This window comes from Aplidium turbinatum, chromosome 7 (genome assembly GCF_918807975.1).
Source record: "Aplidium turbinatum chromosome 7, kaAplTurb1.1, whole genome shotgun sequence".
In the NCBI taxonomy this organism is placed as follows: Eukaryota; Metazoa; Chordata; class Ascidiacea; order Aplousobranchia; family Polyclinidae; genus Aplidium; species Aplidium turbinatum.
The window spans coordinates 25,647,785-25,666,535 of NC_137478.1; the positions used below are offsets into that span (position 1 = coordinate 25,647,785).

The 18,751-nt window shown below is 38.1% G+C and overlaps 1 protein-coding gene across 1 annotated transcript; it reads left to right on the plus strand.

The window, feature by feature from the left end:
* The first annotated feature begins 539 nt into the window (after positions 1–539).
* On the plus strand, positions 540–9,190 carry LOC145773881 (uncharacterized). Its single transcript, XM_082585004.1, has 10 exons — positions 540–680; positions 2,369–2,527; positions 3,123–3,309; positions 3,871–4,010; positions 4,999–5,139; positions 5,737–5,946; positions 6,838–6,997; positions 7,718–7,963; positions 8,236–8,355; positions 9,027–9,190. Exons 2-10 carry the CDS (start codon positions 2,369–2,371, stop codon positions 9,188–9,190), a joined length of 1,527 nt encoding a protein of 508 aa, XP_082441130.1. The 5' UTR covers positions 540–680.
* The last annotated feature ends 9,561 nt before the right edge of the window (positions 9,191–18,751 follow it).

Consider the following 18,751-nt stretch of genomic DNA (forward strand, 5'->3'; position numbering starts at 1 on the left):
AACATATTACGGTAATCTGCTTTTTAGGTTTTTTTCCAAAAGTTTCTAAACTTTACCTGTGTTAGCCTGATGCTGCCGGTTTGCTGTTGTAACAGTTTGCACTCGCTTTCGGTACCCAGCTTCCTGATCATGTGCCATGATGAATGGTATTGGAGTCATACATATTTGATTGTAGCCTACTTGTTTTTTGACCAGTTGTCTCTCAAATATCACTTTTACTAATTTTCTTAAATTCTATAGTGAACATAAAGAGGTGTGATCAAGTGGCGTAGCTGATAGGACTACAAACATATATTTTGAGTGCGACAATATTTTTATTTAAAGTTTAGCAGAGCAGATCAAATTCAATAAAAAAAATACAAACGTGTTTGTTTTTATATAAAAGTTCCCTAACTTTACACTTTAACATATATGTGCTTGACTTGATTGTTTAAAAAGCACGTTTTAATTTTTTTGCTCATGTCATGAACATAGTGTCATTTTGAATAGTTGGCAAAAATCTATTTTTTCATTCTTTGTTGCAGAAATACAATCGAAACAAAAAGAAGGCACGCTTGTTTGAAATTACAGGACTCTTAATTAAGCACAACTTTCTTAACCTTTGTGTAAGAATATGGGATTTCTGCCACTCAACAGAAGAGGAAGAGTTCGGTTATTTAAAATCCAACGCTTTTTACACGGTAAGTCAATTCTGAATAAAAGCAACACACTTATCTTTAAAGATCATGCATAAAGTTACTGCATGCTTTACATACCATGCATAAAGTTAACCCGTTAGCATGATTTTTTACATGTTTTCAACGTCTGCAGATGTTATGAATGGTAAAGGAACTACTTTTTCTAGCTTGTATGTTTCAGAAAGTGTGATATCCTTGGTTATCTTTGCTGTAATTTAAAACATAACCAACAGTCGGACAAAAAAAAATAAGAACGTCGTTTGGTGTGCGACTGTGCTATCCCAGTGACGATGGGATTGCATGGGCTCAGATTTTTCTTTGCCGTGTTATTTTAATCTTTTTAAACTGTATGTATGAGGATTGGATTTAGGATTTTGATTAGAATTTAGGTTAAGGCTAGTTTTCAATGTTTCCCACACTGCAAATCAGTCGATTTTGCATTGATTTAACGTCTGCAGACGTGTTGCCAACACAGCCGTTGAATCAATGTAAAAAAACGACTAATTTCAATAGATTACACTAGAGTCAAAAAGTAGATGTAAAAGATTTGAAAGTGATTGAACAGAATGTACTCATAGGACGGGTGTTCAAAAGTTATATTTGTTTCATCAACTTACTCTTTCGTTTTATCCTTCGAGATTAATTTTGATAAAGCAGTACTGATGAGTCTTTGTCGTTACTTTCGACACCTATCACAAATAGTGATGGTTTGGGGGAGGATGACTAGTCCTCGACGTTGCCTTACATGCGAGAGTGGTAGCTCCCGATTTTTGGGGCTTAGAGAAGGCAAGTCGACCCTTGTGTTCTATCAGAAACAACTTAGGTTTGTGGTAGGCTACGTAAATAGAGCAAAATCCTGAAAGCGGATTAAGCTGTTTTTTGTTAAATTGTATTCAGTAATAATCATGCTTTTATTTACGCCCATTGCGATAACATACAGTACACTGCGATCACAGATGCGATACAACAGACGACAGGAAGCAGCGAAGTGACATATAGTCTTCGAGTCAGCTGCTCCCCTTGTTTTGGCTTGCCTTTGAGTGTCTTTTGCCGAGATACATGCACTGTGCCTTTTTTTTTGCCACTGTGCCACATAACACCCTACCAGTGTCTGAAGGCTGGGTTTGCCCGAGTCGACCCTTGTGTTCTATCAGAAACAACTTAGGTTTGTGGTACGTACCGAAGTAAAGCAAAATCCCGAAAACGGATTTAGCTGCTTCGTGCCACAATGGCATTACTATATTTTAGATTGCGTTGCTAACAGTTTTCATGTGTTTGCTAAACATTCAAAGTAACGATGTTCCATTCGATTTTATGCAATTGAAACTAAGTTTTGTGTGTTTTTATCTCGTCAAGGATTATGTCTGGTGGTTGAATATTTGTTCTATTTCTATTTGTTCCAATTGGACGAGAAAGTGAGAAATTCAAATTTTGTGTCCATCCTGATTTTAAATGTCTTGCCAAGACATGGCCGTATGGTCACAATGAGCATCAAACCCTGGCCCTTTCGAGTGTGAAGCAAACATTCTCTGCTATACAGCCCATTAGTCTGCGTGTTAGGCATTGAAAACGACATTTACATTTTCAGCTGTGCATACTACTTTACACCCTAAATCCAGCTTATGACGCTTGCAAATGGCTGCACGTTTTGTTTGTTTGCAACACTGAAACGATCTTGTTTCTTTGTTTAGATGAAACTTGTACTATTGAACTACACTAACAAGTGTTCAGATTTTGCCAAAGCCGCTTTTGCCCAAGAGGAACTTGTTGAAAGATGTATGCGAGAGTTTTCCATGCCTGAATTGGACGTTGCAAGTTTGACAAATACACGCAAGCGCTTTCTAATAAAGGTATGATATTAATGCTGAAATTTGTTCATAGAGAAATGCAGTTAAAGTCGCTTTGTTGGACTTGTTAACGTCATGATTTGCTATTTCCTGTTTTAGATAAAATTCAAAGAATGATTTGTTTGATGCAATAGCTAGAGCTCAACTATATTTTGAAGATTTCACATCGCGTTTGAAGTGAAAGAAAACTTTCCGAACACAGGAAAAATTCAGTAAAACTTGTCTGTAGCCTAGTGACACCTGACAGACCCTTCAAATAAGTGTCACTACAGTATAACGTCACTGTAGCCGAATTCTCATGTGCAACTTTACTAATCGTCACATCACAACAATCATCTTTTGTGTGCTGCACAAGGGGCAACGAACGGACGCTATATTTTTGTCTTGAAACACGAAACTTGTTTGCACCCTACGCTGTCATGTAGAAACCGAAATATCAACGCATATTTCTTACATCAGAACTGCAACGTTAATTTTAGTCCTTTTTTTGTTCTAAAATATAACCTGATTCGAAAGAAACTTACAACTCTTTGCGCAGGGTTGCCTTGACTTAAGGTTATCAAACATGTTATCTTATTAAGGACTGCCATTTATTTAGGGGACATTGGGAATATTGCTCAACATCACACGCCTTCATAACCCGAATCACAAACTAGTGCGTAAAGGAGAAGGCATACCGAATCTCCTGAAATTCTACGGCTCAAAATATCTTATTATCAAAGCCAAAGTCATGATATTGCTTGCCTACTGCATCAACGAAGAAGAGAATGAAAAAATTGTTACAGGTTGGTGTGCTGTTGATTATAGGACTGTCCGAAGCGAAACACTTCGTTTCGATGAAAAACTCTTGTGTTGGTTTCATTTCGAAGTAATTTTTACATCAATTGAAGAATTTTGTTTCGAAATAAAAAGCAATGCTGTTTCGTTGCCAAGTCGAAACGAAACGCACAATGATTTACGTTAGCAGAAAGTATCCTGGACTTTAAAGGAGATGACCATGTTGCTTAAAACTGTTCAAAACAAGGAAACTTTGAAACGAAATTTTATTTCAAGCAAAAATTGAAGACCTGAGTTGAAGAACTACTGAAGTCCAACATACGACTTTCAAAATAAAGCGAATTAACGTTCTTTCAACGTTGTTTAATGTTTTATTTGTATGCATACATCAGCGTGTCTTTGCCGTTTTTTAAATTTTTTTTCCTTTTAGAGATTATCTTCTTAATTTTCGACAAGTTCAAAATACCCCACCATACTGTATATAATGTGTTTTTCACACGAAATTTTAATGAACATGTTTATAAAAAGCGTTTTTCGTATTTTCTCATGTTTTAATTTACAAATTGCAGACACTGGAGTGATAGCGTTTATTATCCGATTACTGGGAAACGCAATGCACTCCCTTAATCATATCACGAAAACTTATCTCTTTGCTGCGACTGAAATTGTGATGGGTTTGGATAAGCTGGCATTCAATGACAGTAACAAGGTATTTCGCTTCATAAGAGAGGTCGATGTAATATTAACCAATAGCCTACTGCCGGTAATTTGCGTTTTCGATGATACGTGTCATGAGCGTTGTCTTTCATTTAAACAGGTACATATTTCTACGTTTTTTGACAATTTTTTTTTGTGATAATTCAAAAACAACCAACACCTGTGCTTCTGGATAGAGGGAACCCTGACAATGAGTTTTCGCTTAATTCAATACCGTACTCTGTGGAAGGATACAGGTCACTCACCTCAGTATCAGGCCTAGTTGAATACGATGCGTGGAACAAAACCAAGAAGACATTGGGGCACTGCACGACACTGTCGGTCGTCGTCTGAGCTTCTGGGGCCGAGGGTCTATCCTTTTACCACCCCAGATTCACGATGTTCCCGGACTACACTGGAAGGCTGCTAGAGAGCAGCCAGTCTTTAGTTTCATCATCCATGACGCGCAGACCTTCCACTCCGTTAGGTGGCTTGAAGATGGTACAGTCATTGATGATGTGGTCTGCGGTCTGTTCCTCGGCACCACATTCACAGGAGGAGGAAGAAGCCATTCCCCATTGGTGCATGGTTGAGCGGAAAAGGCCGACGCCCGTACGGAGACGGTTGAGGCGCACCCACGCCTGTCTCTGTAGTGTCAGGCCGATTGGGCGTGTGTCGGCGTCGGGGATGAATGAATGGAGTCTGGTGGTGCTTGACCTCCATTCAGAATTCCATTTATGGTCCGCCCAAGTAGCCGCAGAGATGTCTTGTTCATCAGCTTGTTCACGACACTGTGATCGCTGGCACGACACCGGTAACGCTGGCACGACACTGGGAACTCTAACCAATTAAGCCTGCATCGGTTATGTTACACACGTCGACGACGAAATGTCTGCAATACATTCTTTTACGTTTGTTCAACATCTGAAGATGATATAAAAAAAAAAGATGATAATAAGCTTTGATATTGATAATAACTTTAATGTTTCTCTTCTGTATAGAAATCTATTGTGGACGCCGGTGTATTGCCACTGTTGACTATGATGCTGGCCGAAAATTGCTCTATGGAAGAACATGAGGCTGCTAGTCATTGCTTGTGGACCTTGTCTTTCCACAGTGAAAACAAAGAAATGATTTTGAAGGTAAACTGTGTCTCATCGCTTCGTTATTGTGAAATGACTGTGACAATGGTACACCCATCGTCACTCTACAATAGTTGAGCATTTTATCGACTGTATTTTTTTCAAACTGACCGACGTGACCACATTATTGCCTTGATTTGTCACCACTACCTTAGGCAAGAAGACAACCCGTAGCATGTTTTTTACAAGAAAATTAGTTGGAAACTGTCGGGAATCGAACTCAGACCTGTCAGGAAGAGGAACATTGCTACTAACCACTCCGCCGCTGAGGTGCTGTCTCGCGCGAGAAAGGAAGACTTGCCCTGTTTCTTTGAAATCGAAACTTTGTTTCGCTTTCGTGACTGTGGCTACTCAGTTTAAAAGTTCTACTTTGAAACTTTGTACTTATTTTGGTGGTTGATAGAAAATCTCTATCAATAGAAAATGGCAGAAGGTATGATAATTTTTCTACGGAAAGCTTTAATAACTTATTCAAAATTTTCTACCGCCGTTCAAGAAAAGTCCCATAGGTTACCCCTTTTTTGGATAAAGTTGAAAAAACTGCATTTGCAGTAGCTGCATATTACTGTCATTACCAAACCTGGCATGACTTTGCAGGAGAGGGGCTTGCTTGAAGCTATACATCGGATTCATGACGACACCAATTCGGATTCCGAAACATTACGATCTTGCGATGGCATTCTTTTCGTTGTAGAAGGCCTCGAGACAAAACGAAGTTCAAACAACCTTCAACAAGAACCATCCGTCATGCAAAACAAACACATCATGATTAGTTATCAGTGGGATGTGCAAGATACTATATTAAAGGTAAAATATTGTATTTGTCGACTACACGTGCAGCTTTTCAGTGTAGTCCGCGGCACATCTCCAATCGAGGATCTAAAAATGATAAACTGTCGGATTTAGAAGCTCAAGCGAAAAAGAAGTAACATGTAAAAATGCTGAATTGTGTGCTCAGTTTTGCTTTCCAATTTCCGTACAGAATTGTGCAGTGAACTAGCCTTGCAAGCACATCCACAGCTCTGTGGCAGACAGTTATGTATTCCAACTACGTAATTCATGTTTTAACCGCTTGATTTACAATTGGTAACCAACGTGACAATGGTTTGGTTTTGAATCTTTATCCTCTGACTGAGAAAGCCTTGATAGGTTATTCCTGGTAGTTTTGCATACTTGTAGAGGATTTTGACGCAGGGCCGAGATTGGCAGAGTGAAGTTGGGGAATTTCCATCCACTAGATGCCGCTGAATGCAGAGCAGTCCAGAAATGCGTAGCTAAAGCGTACACCCCGAGAGCCGAACCAGCGCGCATCGCGCATGATCTTGAGTTTTTCGCCTAACCACTGAGCTAACGGGGCGAATTATAATCTTCTCTTTGTCTTTGTTGTGCAAGAGTTGGTTTGTACAATTATTTGTTCACTTAAATCTGTTTTAGGTATCCAATATTCAAACCCAAACGCTATTTTTAATCAGAAATAAAAGCTTCCACTACTGTTGTTACTCTTGGGGTTTTGTACAGTAAAACCTGGGTGCGGGTATTTCAAGCGACGGTTTTATAGTATGCATTTAAATAATAAAGCTTAAATTGACCATTACTCAATACCCATTTCATCATTAGCCTACCCAGTGCGTGACTTACACCAAATCGTCGCCTTTTCTTATAGAATTTGATTGTTTTTGAAATGGCTGATTTTTTTAGGTGAGAGACAAGCTTGTGGAACTTGGATTTAAAGTTTGGCTCGACGTGGACAAAATATCCGGATCTATATTGGCAGCAATGGCTGACGGGGTTGAAAACTCTGCTGTTGTAGTTGTGGCTATGACGGAAAATTATAAGAACAGCAATTCGTGCAGAACAGGTATCACGTTTCAAAGTTGTACAACTTTGTAACTAAATAAACGCACAGTGTGGCCTTGGTCCTACCGCAATTGAACTTGGGCCCCTTCTCAGCCAGCAAATCAGTCATTTGTTGCATGAATCATAAAAAAATGACTGATTTGCCAACTGTTGCTTCATTTACTTTCTATATTTATAACTCCGGAAGGCTCGTTGGTCAACCTTTGTCAGGCTTGTTTGAGATTTCTGTCTTATCTCATAACTGCAGTAAAAACTTGTTTTAAACTTGTTTTATTTTGTCTTTCTTTTGTTTCATTTCGAACGAAAGTTAGATTTTTTTTATAACGAAACAATTTCTTAAATTCCAGCTTCAGGTTGTTCAGCGCAGCGATATTTCGAACCTTTTGCTTCTAAATTTATTGTTTTGATCCCGTTTCAAATTGAACTTTGGCTTGAGTAAGTTCGATTCGACCAAAAAAATAGTTCCGAGCAGCTCTTTTCTAAGTGATGAAGTAGACGCTGTTGTCTTTTAGCCTCTGTTTTGGTTTCTCAATGTTATTGAGAATGAAAAGTGAAACAAGGATTCTTAATTTAGGATGGAACCGAACGATTAAACATATGTAAATAAAATCAGCCAGGTTTCAAACTTTGTCTAATTTATTGATAAAGCTTTTACCACCGCTAAGGCGACTTCTTCAATATTTTATTCCACTTATTACAGACTAGCCTACTTCTTTTTCAGAAGCGGAATATGCGTACAAGTTGTCAAAGCCAGTTCTTCCTTTACTGCTTCAAGCCAACTATAAACCAGACGGATGGTTGGGCGCTTTGCTTGGCATGCAACTCTACATCGACTTGTCTGACTCTGTTGTCTTGGATGGGGAAAAGAGTGAGATGCTGCTGCAACAAATCAAGACAAAATTTGATGCTAGTTCAAAAACAAGCATGGTGAAGCGACTTTCTGATAACGAAACGCAGTCAAGAGCAGGTTGGTTTATTTTCATGGTTTGCATATTTTCATGCCGGATTAAGAATCACTTTGCTCTTCTAGAAGTAGGCAGTAAAATCCTCCTTTTTACATTGTAGCCTACATTTTTTGTTACATTTTTACATTAGTTTGTAGCAAGGCTTGATTCAACGTTTGCTGTCTGAGAATCACGCTACACAGTTTTAATTAACACGCATCTGCAGACGTTGAATCGCTGTAGAAAGGACGGATGTTGCTAGCTAGGTAAAAACTGCATGTGAATGTCATTTCAGAAACGGATGCGACAGGCCTTCAACCAACCCTGCCCCTCCCCAACCAAACAGGGGTTTTACCGAAGTATAGCACTTGGACCTCAAGTGAAGTCGTCGCATGGTCTTCTACTGCTGAGCTAGGTAAGGCATTGTGTGAGTAATTCGACACGATCAAGAGCTGCTGATTGGATGACTAAATGGTCTTTCGCTACTTCTGGCAAATCAGATTGAATTATTCAACACTGATCTATGTTTGTGAATTGTATGTTATTTTAATGTAAGCTTATTATAGGATCTGATTGGCAACTAAAATTATTTCTCTCCCAAGTAACATTACAATACTGAAATCTTTACCCATAGACTATGGATTATATACATTCGTACCAACCAACCTATTTAATTAGTTTGATCAGAAGGCATTTTTTGACGTTTATGCATTGAGTAAAAATAATTACTAATATTGTGGGTACAGTATAGTTATTGGCTATTTAGTAGTGTAGGCCTATATAATATATAAGCTATGGAAATCGGTCGCTAGTTGAATCTTTTGTTACTTAGCCGTTGCTGTTTTCACTGGTTTGAAGTCACGATTTGTTTGCACTCTAGCCTAGATCTCCTAGAGTAGCCCTCCTTTATTAGTAGTAGCCTATTTTTAAGTAATTTTGACATTTGTCCACTACTGTTATGCATTTTTCGAGAAATAAATCAACTGTAACTACATGTTATTTAAATCGACCAAATGCACCACTGGAATATTCATCCGCATCAGTTAATGAAACGGTGGACTTAAACCTACTTACTATTCGTTAAAGGAGAAACAAAAGTTCTTGAAGATTTTGATGGAGTTGCTCTTTCGCAACTGAAGAAACTCTTATCTCGCAGCCCCGATGTATATTACAATGCCCTCAGAAATGACTTCAAGCTCAATTGGCGGCAAATCTTACGATTTACCGACGCTTTGGAAAAGCTGGTGTGAAATTCTTTTCGCAAAATTTTTGTGCATCAGCACGATTTCAAATATTATGCAGGTGTATCTCGAAAGATTTGATAGCAATAATTGAGTTACGCCTCGTGAAACCGAACGAATCGTCCTTTTTGTTAAAGTTTTTTTTTTTATATATATAATTTGTACTACCGCTGTTTCTGTAAGCTACACTATATGAAAGAAATTATGTTTGTCCATGCCCCAATGTTGCTTATTTATCACAAGTATCTATTTTTTATCTTTTTTAACAGATTGATCATGTTTGATCAGCTGTGATACTGATCTCCCATATGAACTCCCTCCATTTTGTTGGAGAGAGTTTTGTTCTTGTTTTTATTGATACTTCGGTATGCTTTTCATTCCCTTAATTTGTTTGATATTGTCAAAGTATTTTATTTTTTGTCGTCCTTTTGTTCGTTGGCCTTGCACCATCCCAGTCAACATTGTTTAATGTTTATGCATGATGCTAATTGCTAACCTTGTCTACTATTTGAGCTCATACTGTATTACCTATTTCAGCTTGTGGGTTTGATTGTGTTGTAGGCTATATCACACCATCCAGATTCAAATCTAGAGTATATTTTTTAGGGTATTTCATTTTTTCACCATTTTTGAAATTCAAAATGCCTGGGGTCCCATCTGGTGGTATTTGGAGAAAAAAGTTTACACCCCAAATTTTTTCAATTATGACGTCATATTGAGGTGGTCCACGCGGTTTGAAATTTTTGGGCCTCAAAATCTCGAAATTTAGACGTATCTCCGGAACCGCTCATCATAGATCGACAAAATTAGTATCAAAATGTGCAGAAGGGTCGGTTTCCTATACCTGATGTAAAGAATATTAAGTCTGATTTTATCTGATTTTTTTATCTGATTTTTTATCTGATTTATTATTATCTTATTTATTATTTACAATTTATTGTTTTATTATTATTTACTATTTACTATTTACTTATTACTTATTTACTATTTATTATTATTTACTATTATCTTATTTATTATCTGATTTTTTATCTGATTTATTTATTTAAATCTGATTTTCTATCTGCTTCAGAAAAAAAGTTATTTCAAAAAATTTGATTTTCGGTCTATTTTCTCCTAATGAACAGAGATCAGGTGATTGATAAAAGTTTTTCTGTATTTTTCCACTCTTAGAAGCTGTTATTGCGCAATAATAGTTGGTGTTAAGGTTTCAGTACTGGGCTTGTCTAGTCTTGCTATCTGGTTAAGCAAAGCCCCATCTTGCATTGCTCCGGGACCCTTCTTGGCGCCGTCCACAAAAGAAATGACATGGGAAAGATATATTTCGTTTATGTGGAACATGCATTAAGGGTATGAATATCATGACCAACTTCATCATTAAAATAATTGACCAGTCGAGTATTGACTCCGGACTTTTTTCCTGTGTTGAGAGCAGTCGTATCAGCCATGACTGAATATACTTGGGATAGGTGAACTCTGCAAGCCTCCTGGATGATGGTGCCAAAAATCGGTTCTGCAGTGACCAACACACTTTTGGGAAAAGATTTAACAGCAAGCACACTTTCGTGCTTCATGCCATTATCATCAACAAGTTGGCCCAAGAAAACGTATCGATCTATTTCATCGACAATGCGCCCATCATAACATAACTGCATGGCAGAAGCTGAGTTGAAAAGGTTCTCACTTTCCATCAGAGATTTTTCTCTCATTTTTTGTCATTGGCGGTATACTGTCGAAGGTGATGCAGCATTGCAGCTGCTTGCTCTTTTCCAAGAACCGACCTCATAAGATCTGACTGCTGGCGTACTGAAGTCCCACGATCCGTACATCGTACATCCCACGATCAGCAAGTACACACCTTCTATCATTTATGGGGAAAAAAATGTACTTTCTTGTACACTTTTCCCCAAACAGCTGGTTTCAGAGGCTCGTATTCCTTATCATCTTCCCAATTCATATCACCATTAGAGTCGTTTTCGCTACTGTGTAGACATCTAACTACTTCATTTTTTTTTCTCTGTTTTAAACATAGTAGTGCCGATGCTTTGGCAGATTGTATGCGAGAAGTGCTAGGTTTCTTTGTTTGCTAAGCACTGGAAGACCAGCTTTGTTCCATATGCCAACTACATTTTTCAGCAGTCCATCTTTGAAATGGGGCAGCCTATTTTCTTCAAAAACTTAGGATTAGTTTCGGCTACTTTCTTCCTCAAGTAAAAATAGTGACTGACTATATCTGAATTAAGTGGAAGTACATTTCTCTCCAATCCTTGAAGTTTTGCATCGACTTACTAATACCTGACCTTAATGTCATAATGACACTTAATCTAAAGCAAGTGAGCAGCATAGCCTACCTCTTCCTCAACGATTACATTAATATTATAATAGTACCGTTAATACTTTCAAATTACCATTTCATCTCTTGCAAAACGAACAAGGACTATTACTACGCAATAGCAGCTTCCAAGATGGAAAAATACAGAAAAAGTTATTATCTTGATCACCTGATCTCTGTTCATCAGGAGAAAATAGACCGAAAATCAGATTTTTTGAAATAACTTTTTTTCTGAAGCAGATAGACCTTAATATTCTTGTTTGTTTGTTTTGTTTTTATTATCTTTATCCTGCATTGCGGGAAAGCGGACTTGAGCGCTATGCATCGGTGTACGCCTTCCGACGTACACCTGACCCACGCTGCAGCCGACAGCAATGTCTGTTTTCGGTTGTCTACTCTACTTATGACTTAAATTTGGTACTAGCCTACCCATTACTCGAAATCGATCACTGGGTAGAGGCAATTATCGTAAAGTTTCTTGCCCAGAGAAACAACAGCAAGTGCGGGTGGCTGGAGTCGAACATGCAGGCTCTCGACTGCGAGCCCAACGCGCTAACCACTCGGCCACTGCTGCCGAGTGGTTAGCGCGTTGGGCTCGCATCAGATACATCGTTTACATCAGATATAGGAAACCGACCCTTCTGCGCATTGTGATACTAATTTTGTCGATCTATGATGAGTGGTTCCGGAGATACGGCCAAATTTCGAGATTTTGAGGCCCAAAAATTTCAAACCGCGTGGACCACCTCAATATGACGTCATAATTGAAAAAAATTTGGGGTGTAAACTTTTTACCCCAAATACCACTAGATGGGACCCCAGGCATTTTGAATTTCGAAAATGGTGAAAAAATGAAACACCCTAATATTTTTAGCGTAGCTCACCGTTCAAACAAACTAGTCTTGTTTATTTATGCACGTTTTTACGCAATGCAAGGTGTTCGTCGTCTGGCTGTCCTGCCATAGCCTACAGGCAGCGTAGGCTACTTTTGTTGGAAACGTGTTAATAAAAAAAGGAACAAGAAAGGTCAAATGTTTTTGTCCAATTTGTGCATAGGTTGCCTACAGTTGTAAGATAGGTTATTGTTGTGTCATGTTTACCTATGTTTGTTCTCGCTTTTTGCATCCTCAAATTTGCACTTATACTGCATTTTGCAGTCTGTAAGTGAGCTCAGTTTTGTTGACTCGAAAAAAGGAAGAACATATTTCGCCTTGTTTCAATAGGCTACCTGCAACAGCACCACTGTGTTCTGCTTGAAAGTCATCTCTTAGTTGTGTATCGTTGCAAAGAAATGATTGTAGCCATCAGGGGCGCCGGAACGGTTTTTGACTGGGGAGGCAGGATTATGAAAAAGGGGCACTTTTGTTGCTGAAAGGCCAATTTTTTTAAAGTTTTAAGATAAGATATAGCAATAATGCTCATCCATCAGCTCATCGTCGAGGAATGATAAAAGTGTCCGGTATACAAAGAACAATGGCATGGGAGGACATCATGCTATGTTATGATGATGTAGGCTAATTGCCCACTGTGATACAGAATTTTGTGTCGTGAATATTATTTTAAGGCAGAAATGAAATTATAATTAGGCTAAAAGCTAATAGCTGAAATTTTTATATCGTATTGCAAAATGTGCAGTAGCTTACATAACCTTAAAAGGGCACCATTGCCCCCCAATCCACAAAAAAACTGAGGGCAGGGAGGCATCCGCCCCCGCTTCCGGCGCCCCTGGTAGCCATTGATGTAATTCGTGGCTTTATTAATGTTGTAGGTTACTACAGCAACGCTGAGTAGGATACAGTTTCCATCTCATGGTTTGCGCTCAAGTAGACTATTAATCTCTACATCAATTTTACATGCTTCCCTTTTGCATTGACAAAATTCCTTGCATTCCTACTATTTGAACATCTCACAGTCATTTTGTTGTGATGGTCAAAAATAAAAACAACTGAATTGAACATTTCTACTATCACATGACAATGTATTTTTTCATATTGACTCTAGCTTATAGTTTCGCCTTTAGCTGTGTCACTGTATTTTATGAGTTACTATTATACTGTTTTTTTATATTGTATGATTAATTGCATTTATAGATTCATTTAGTTTACTTTCTGACACGACGTATGCAGTAGGCTCCTGTTTTCTGAAAATAAAAGCAGTTGGCATCTGCATGATTTTTTGATGCAAAAATTATTTTAATGGAAAATAGGCTAACCGCCTATAAGGAAACAATTGTCCCGGCTTTGAAGTGAATGTTGTCAGGAAGGTAGCCTAACTTTCTCCGTAGCCACTTTAACAAGTCGAAATTCTGCCACTGCGAATGACTACAATGCAACCGCCAACCAATCAGAACATGTTATAAGAGGCTACCGTTCAATTGTGATCCTTCTAGCACTTATCCAGAGAGTTAAATGCTTGTTTTGAACTTTATTAGGTAATTACAAAAGAAAAAGAGCAATAGCAGTAGTGGGAATCGAACCCGCGTCAATGAAATGACTACTTTCTAGCCCTAACCCCTAAGCCAGGGGTGGAGAACCTTTTTAGTATTGCGGGCCACATAAAATGAGAAATAACACACGCGGGCCACTAAAAATTTCAAGTTTTATTTACAGATAAAAAATGCAGCGAAGTAGACAAGAATTTATTTCACTTTCACAGCTAGTGGGATGGCTGAAAGTTTTTATTTTTGGTGAGTCATGTGATGTCTGCTGACACGGAAGATGTTGCAACTCTTAACTGCATCTCCACGTTTTTATCAGTCAGTCTGGAGCAAAGCCGACTTTTTGTTAGATTCAATTTGGAAAAAACTGCTCGCAGCGGTAGGTGCTTCCAAACAGAGACACATATTTCAAAGCATGTTTCCGCATGACTGGAAAATCATCAGCATTTATGTAGCGTTGATAAAAGTTGAGCAGTGAAATGTTTTGGTACATCGCTTTCAACGTACTGTCACTCTGGAGCTCTACTATTTCATGTTGGAAGTTACTAGAAACATCAGTTGCAACCACATTATAGGAGAGTCAAAAATATGTAACTCCATTTCTTTACTCTTTATGTCCAAAAATCTTGCATTAAATATCTCCATAAGATTGACACATTACATGGGCATATTTGGCTGTTGTAGAAGGCTTTTGCTCTTGCAAGGTAGGGAAATGTGGGTGTTGCCGGTGTTATTGTTTTCAAGGTGTACTTTCCACAGATATAGTTTAGCTTCAAATGATTTCACTTTTGCAAACAAGGAGTTCAAAAGCTGACTCAGTCCCTGCAACTTGACGTTGAACTCGGAGAGGTGCTTGCTAATGTCAACCATAAACGCTAGGTCACACAACCATTGGCAATCAGTGAGTTCAACGACATGGTTTCCCTGATTATTCATGAACTGATCGACTTCGTTTCGCAACAAGTAAAAGCGTGTAGGCTAAGCATGTGGTTACGACTCAGCCAACGAACTGCACAGTGATAGACAAGGTCGTGGTCATAGGCGCCGACTTTTCAAAAAACTTTGGAGGGCGAGAAAGGTGATGACGTCATAACCATAACGCTATTTTTGCTCAATTAAAATAGTCTTTGATTAAGCTTAGTGTCTTGTTTATATTGACACGCAGGTCGCAAACCAAATTTATTAGAACAGCTGCTTGAAACGATTAGTTTTACGCATGTAAAACGCCTAGTCGTAAAAATTTTCATATTGTTAGCTCAGTTGGAAAACAAGCCGATTCATTTCCTTTTCGTGCGAGTGAATAACAACGATCAAGACAGTGAAGTTATCGAAATAAAACGCAAAAAATCATGATCTCAAGCAGAGTGAAAACTCGCTATCAGTTTTATTAACCTCGTTTTGCTAATTACCTACCTTCAAAGCGTTAACAACGGCGAAGTGTTTCCTCTTCTGCTTTTTATCGAAAGTCTTTATAGGCTTTTATTGAATACATTAGGCTATACTCGAGTATAGGTCGAGGTGTTCACAAGTGATTTCCACCTCAAAAAGACAAGTTCAACTAACACAGGACAAGCTGTTGTCTCCAGCTCGGCAGTTTTCAAAATGAACGCACTTAAAATCATTGTCGACGTAGATTACGGAGTGTGAAATCGCGTCGGCCTCAGTAAAAGTTTTGAATACGTTTATTTGCAGTGATTCAAACTTAATTTTCAAATTTAAAGATTTTTTGTCAATTCTAAACTTTATACATTTGTTGAGCAATACGCAAAGCTCACGAGACAAAACAGCAGAAAAAGCTGTTTTAAGAGATCATATTTTAATTTTTGCGTGAAGGTTGTAATCATTTTTATTACGTAACATTCCATGATCGTTAAAGTCGATGGCAAACCTTAGCGGCCGCATAAAACAATGATGTCAGGTTGGCTAGGTGATAATAGCGGTAAGAGACGTCGTTAATGCAAGCAATATCTGCGACCAAGAACATTAAACACCTTTTCTTATATCGCTTTTGGATTTAATTCTCACATATTGCGAACTAAACAATGCGTTCTGTTGAATCATAATTGATCTCACTGCGGGAAGACCTCGTTGAAAATAGCGCGTCTAATTTAGCTGGTTAACTTAATATTGCAATGAATAGTTACGTGACTATTCCAGCAGCGTAAGTTACTCTACGATCTACTTTGAAATTTCCATATCGTATGAGAAAGCCATGCGATCAGCTGCTGTTTTGCGGGAAAGAGCAAAGTAGGCTGTTTTTTTGCTTTCGGCATTCTTTAAGTCCGTTTAAATTATCTAAATCTCTTTCGCGAAGTGTTTTATCTTCGAAACACCACTTGTAATAATCATTTTTGTTGCCCCTCAACCATAAATTTCCGGGGGGCGCCGCCCCCCGGAAGTCGGCGCGTATGGTCGTGGTAATCAGTATTCAGATCTTTCAGTAATTGCTTAAACAAGCGGCTGTTCACACCTCTGCTTTTGATAAAATTGATGCATTAAATTATTATTAAATTATTTATATTATTAAATTATTTCTTTGTTGATACATTAAAGAAATTTTGACGCGGGCCACATACAACAGTCACGTGAGCCGCATTCGGCCCGCGGGCCGCAGGTTCCCCATCCCTGCCCTAAGCCAACCAGTTGACAAAAAATCCATCACTTAATTTGCTTTTTATCTTCTTCTTTTCGCCATTTTTTACGTCACTTCAACCGTAGCTTATATGATTGGTTGGCGGTTTCATTCTAGTCATTTTTAGTGGCAGAATTTCGACTTGTTAAAGTGGCTACCAACTTTCTCCTGCTTGTCTGTTTAAGAGTAAGTTAGGTCAAGCACTAATTTTTCTTCCTTGCCCGCAGCCGGTGACATACACTATCAGATGTATTTAGTGGGGTACAGTTTGACACAACAACTCATTTATGGACCTATCAAAGTTTTCTCAAAACACAAAATAAATTGCTGAAACCCCTCGCAAGCCTTTATCGAGACACTTAAGTTGTAATGACACGCATGAAGCAAGATGGACACGAAGATAGAGTTTCTAATTGCTTTTTCGTCCATTAGCCTAGATCTTTATCCATCTGGTGTATCTTTACTTTATCCTACATAGTGGAGACCGGGGAGATTTGTTACAAGAAAGGATTGTTACAGTCCTTTTAACTTTTAAATAAGTTCACATCAACCGCTGGAGTTAATTTTTTTTTCAAGTTTTTAGTTTCCATGTGCAAACGAAGCTTCAGCCATTTTGAAGGCTGCAGTAGAAAATTATTGATGAAAAACAGTTTTAGGGTATAAAAAGTAGATTTTTGCCTTGTCAAAGAAAATGTTATTGCTGCAAAACTATGAGTGATATTTAACTGGCTTTAAAGTTATTTCAAATTTGAAGTGCAGTAGGCTACCTTAGATTCATTATAAATATTTTAAAGCTGATTGTCACATGTTTGACATAAGTATGTTGATCTTATTCAGCCAACTACTATTGGGGTGAGTTGTTACACAGTGTAATGCTTGCTCATCCCAACTGGAAAAAGTACCGTAGTTAATTTGGTACTCAGATAACAAATTTTGTATTATTTAGAATAGTTGATTACATTATTAAGTTCTACTAATATCTGTTGTTGCTGTATCTGTGCCTAAACATGCCAAAAACTAATAAAGGGGTTTTGGTAAAAAGCAATAAACCATCTTGTTTGTTGTTAATTTTACTTTCAATTTCATCAGATGAACGTAGCAACTAGTGCTAGAAACGATAATTGTCCTGATGAACACCCAAACTTTTTCAGTATTCAATTAGCCTAAATGTCATGGCGAGATAAATCTTCGTTAAACCGCATAACTCCAGAACGCCTTTTGGTAGCTGCTACTTGTGTAGGTTTGTCAACAATGCACACAATTTCTCAGCGCTTCACAGACGCAAGGTCCTCAATATAAGGAAACACAAAAGCATTTTTAATTTTGAAGCTCCTCTTCAAAAACAAAATCTCAAAATCTCCATCTTTATCAGGATCATTCAGCAATAGGCCAGCAAATCTCTTACATCTTTCTTCACTGGAATACCCTTTCACAAGCACATAGCAACCAGCTTCATCACTCTGCTTTGCCGAAGTCGTCGTGTCATGACGTAGCCTAACAATTTCTGACTGACGTGTTTCTATTAATATTGTTTTCTTCGGCAGTCTTTCTTAAACTGACATTATGTTCTAATACTTCTTTCAAAGAATTATTCAACTCTTATTGTGTCAAAAAGGAGTATTTATGTTTGCTCAGCTTAAAAGTAGGCATGTTGAAGCTAAAAACAATAAAATAACATTGAGGGACCTTTGACCCACCTGATGGCAAGCATGGGCAAAGGTCCCACATCTGCTCCATCTTGGCATTCATGCAATGGTTACAAAATTGGTGTGAGTTTTTACTGGAAACCAATGCAGTTCTATCATTCAATCCATGGTGCATAGCCTACACTAAAAAAGTATTTATAAATGTTTTCTTCCTATTCGAAAACAAAGAATGAATGCGCCCGAGAAAACTTACTTTTTTCCTCTAAAAACAACTTCTGCCTCTTAAAATCAAACTAGCAAGTCTGAGTTAACCAAAACACATGCTTGACAAAGAAGAAATCTCGACACCAAAACAACAAATAAAAGAACAAAACGCCTACAGGATGGTCATTGGTCCCACCTTGCTCATTGGTCCCACCTTGCTCATTGGTCCCATATCTCCCCCTACAGTAGGCTACGGTAGCCTATATTGTTTTTTCTGTGATGGTTAAAAATAAAAACAACTGAACTGAATTGAAAGGTT

Coding starts and splice junctions, on each gene's coding strand:
- LOC145773881 (XM_082585004.1), top strand. CDS start 2,369: ATGAAACTTGTACTATTGAACTACACTAACAAGTGTTCAGATTTTGCC. Junction 5,947..6,837: donor TGCAAGATACTATATTAAAG/GTAAAATATTGT, acceptor TGATTTTTTTAG/GTGAGAGACAAGCTTGTGGA. Junction 6,998..7,717: donor CAGCAATTCGTGCAGAACAG/GTATCACGTTTC, acceptor CTTCTTTTTCAG/AAGCGGAATATGCGTACAAG.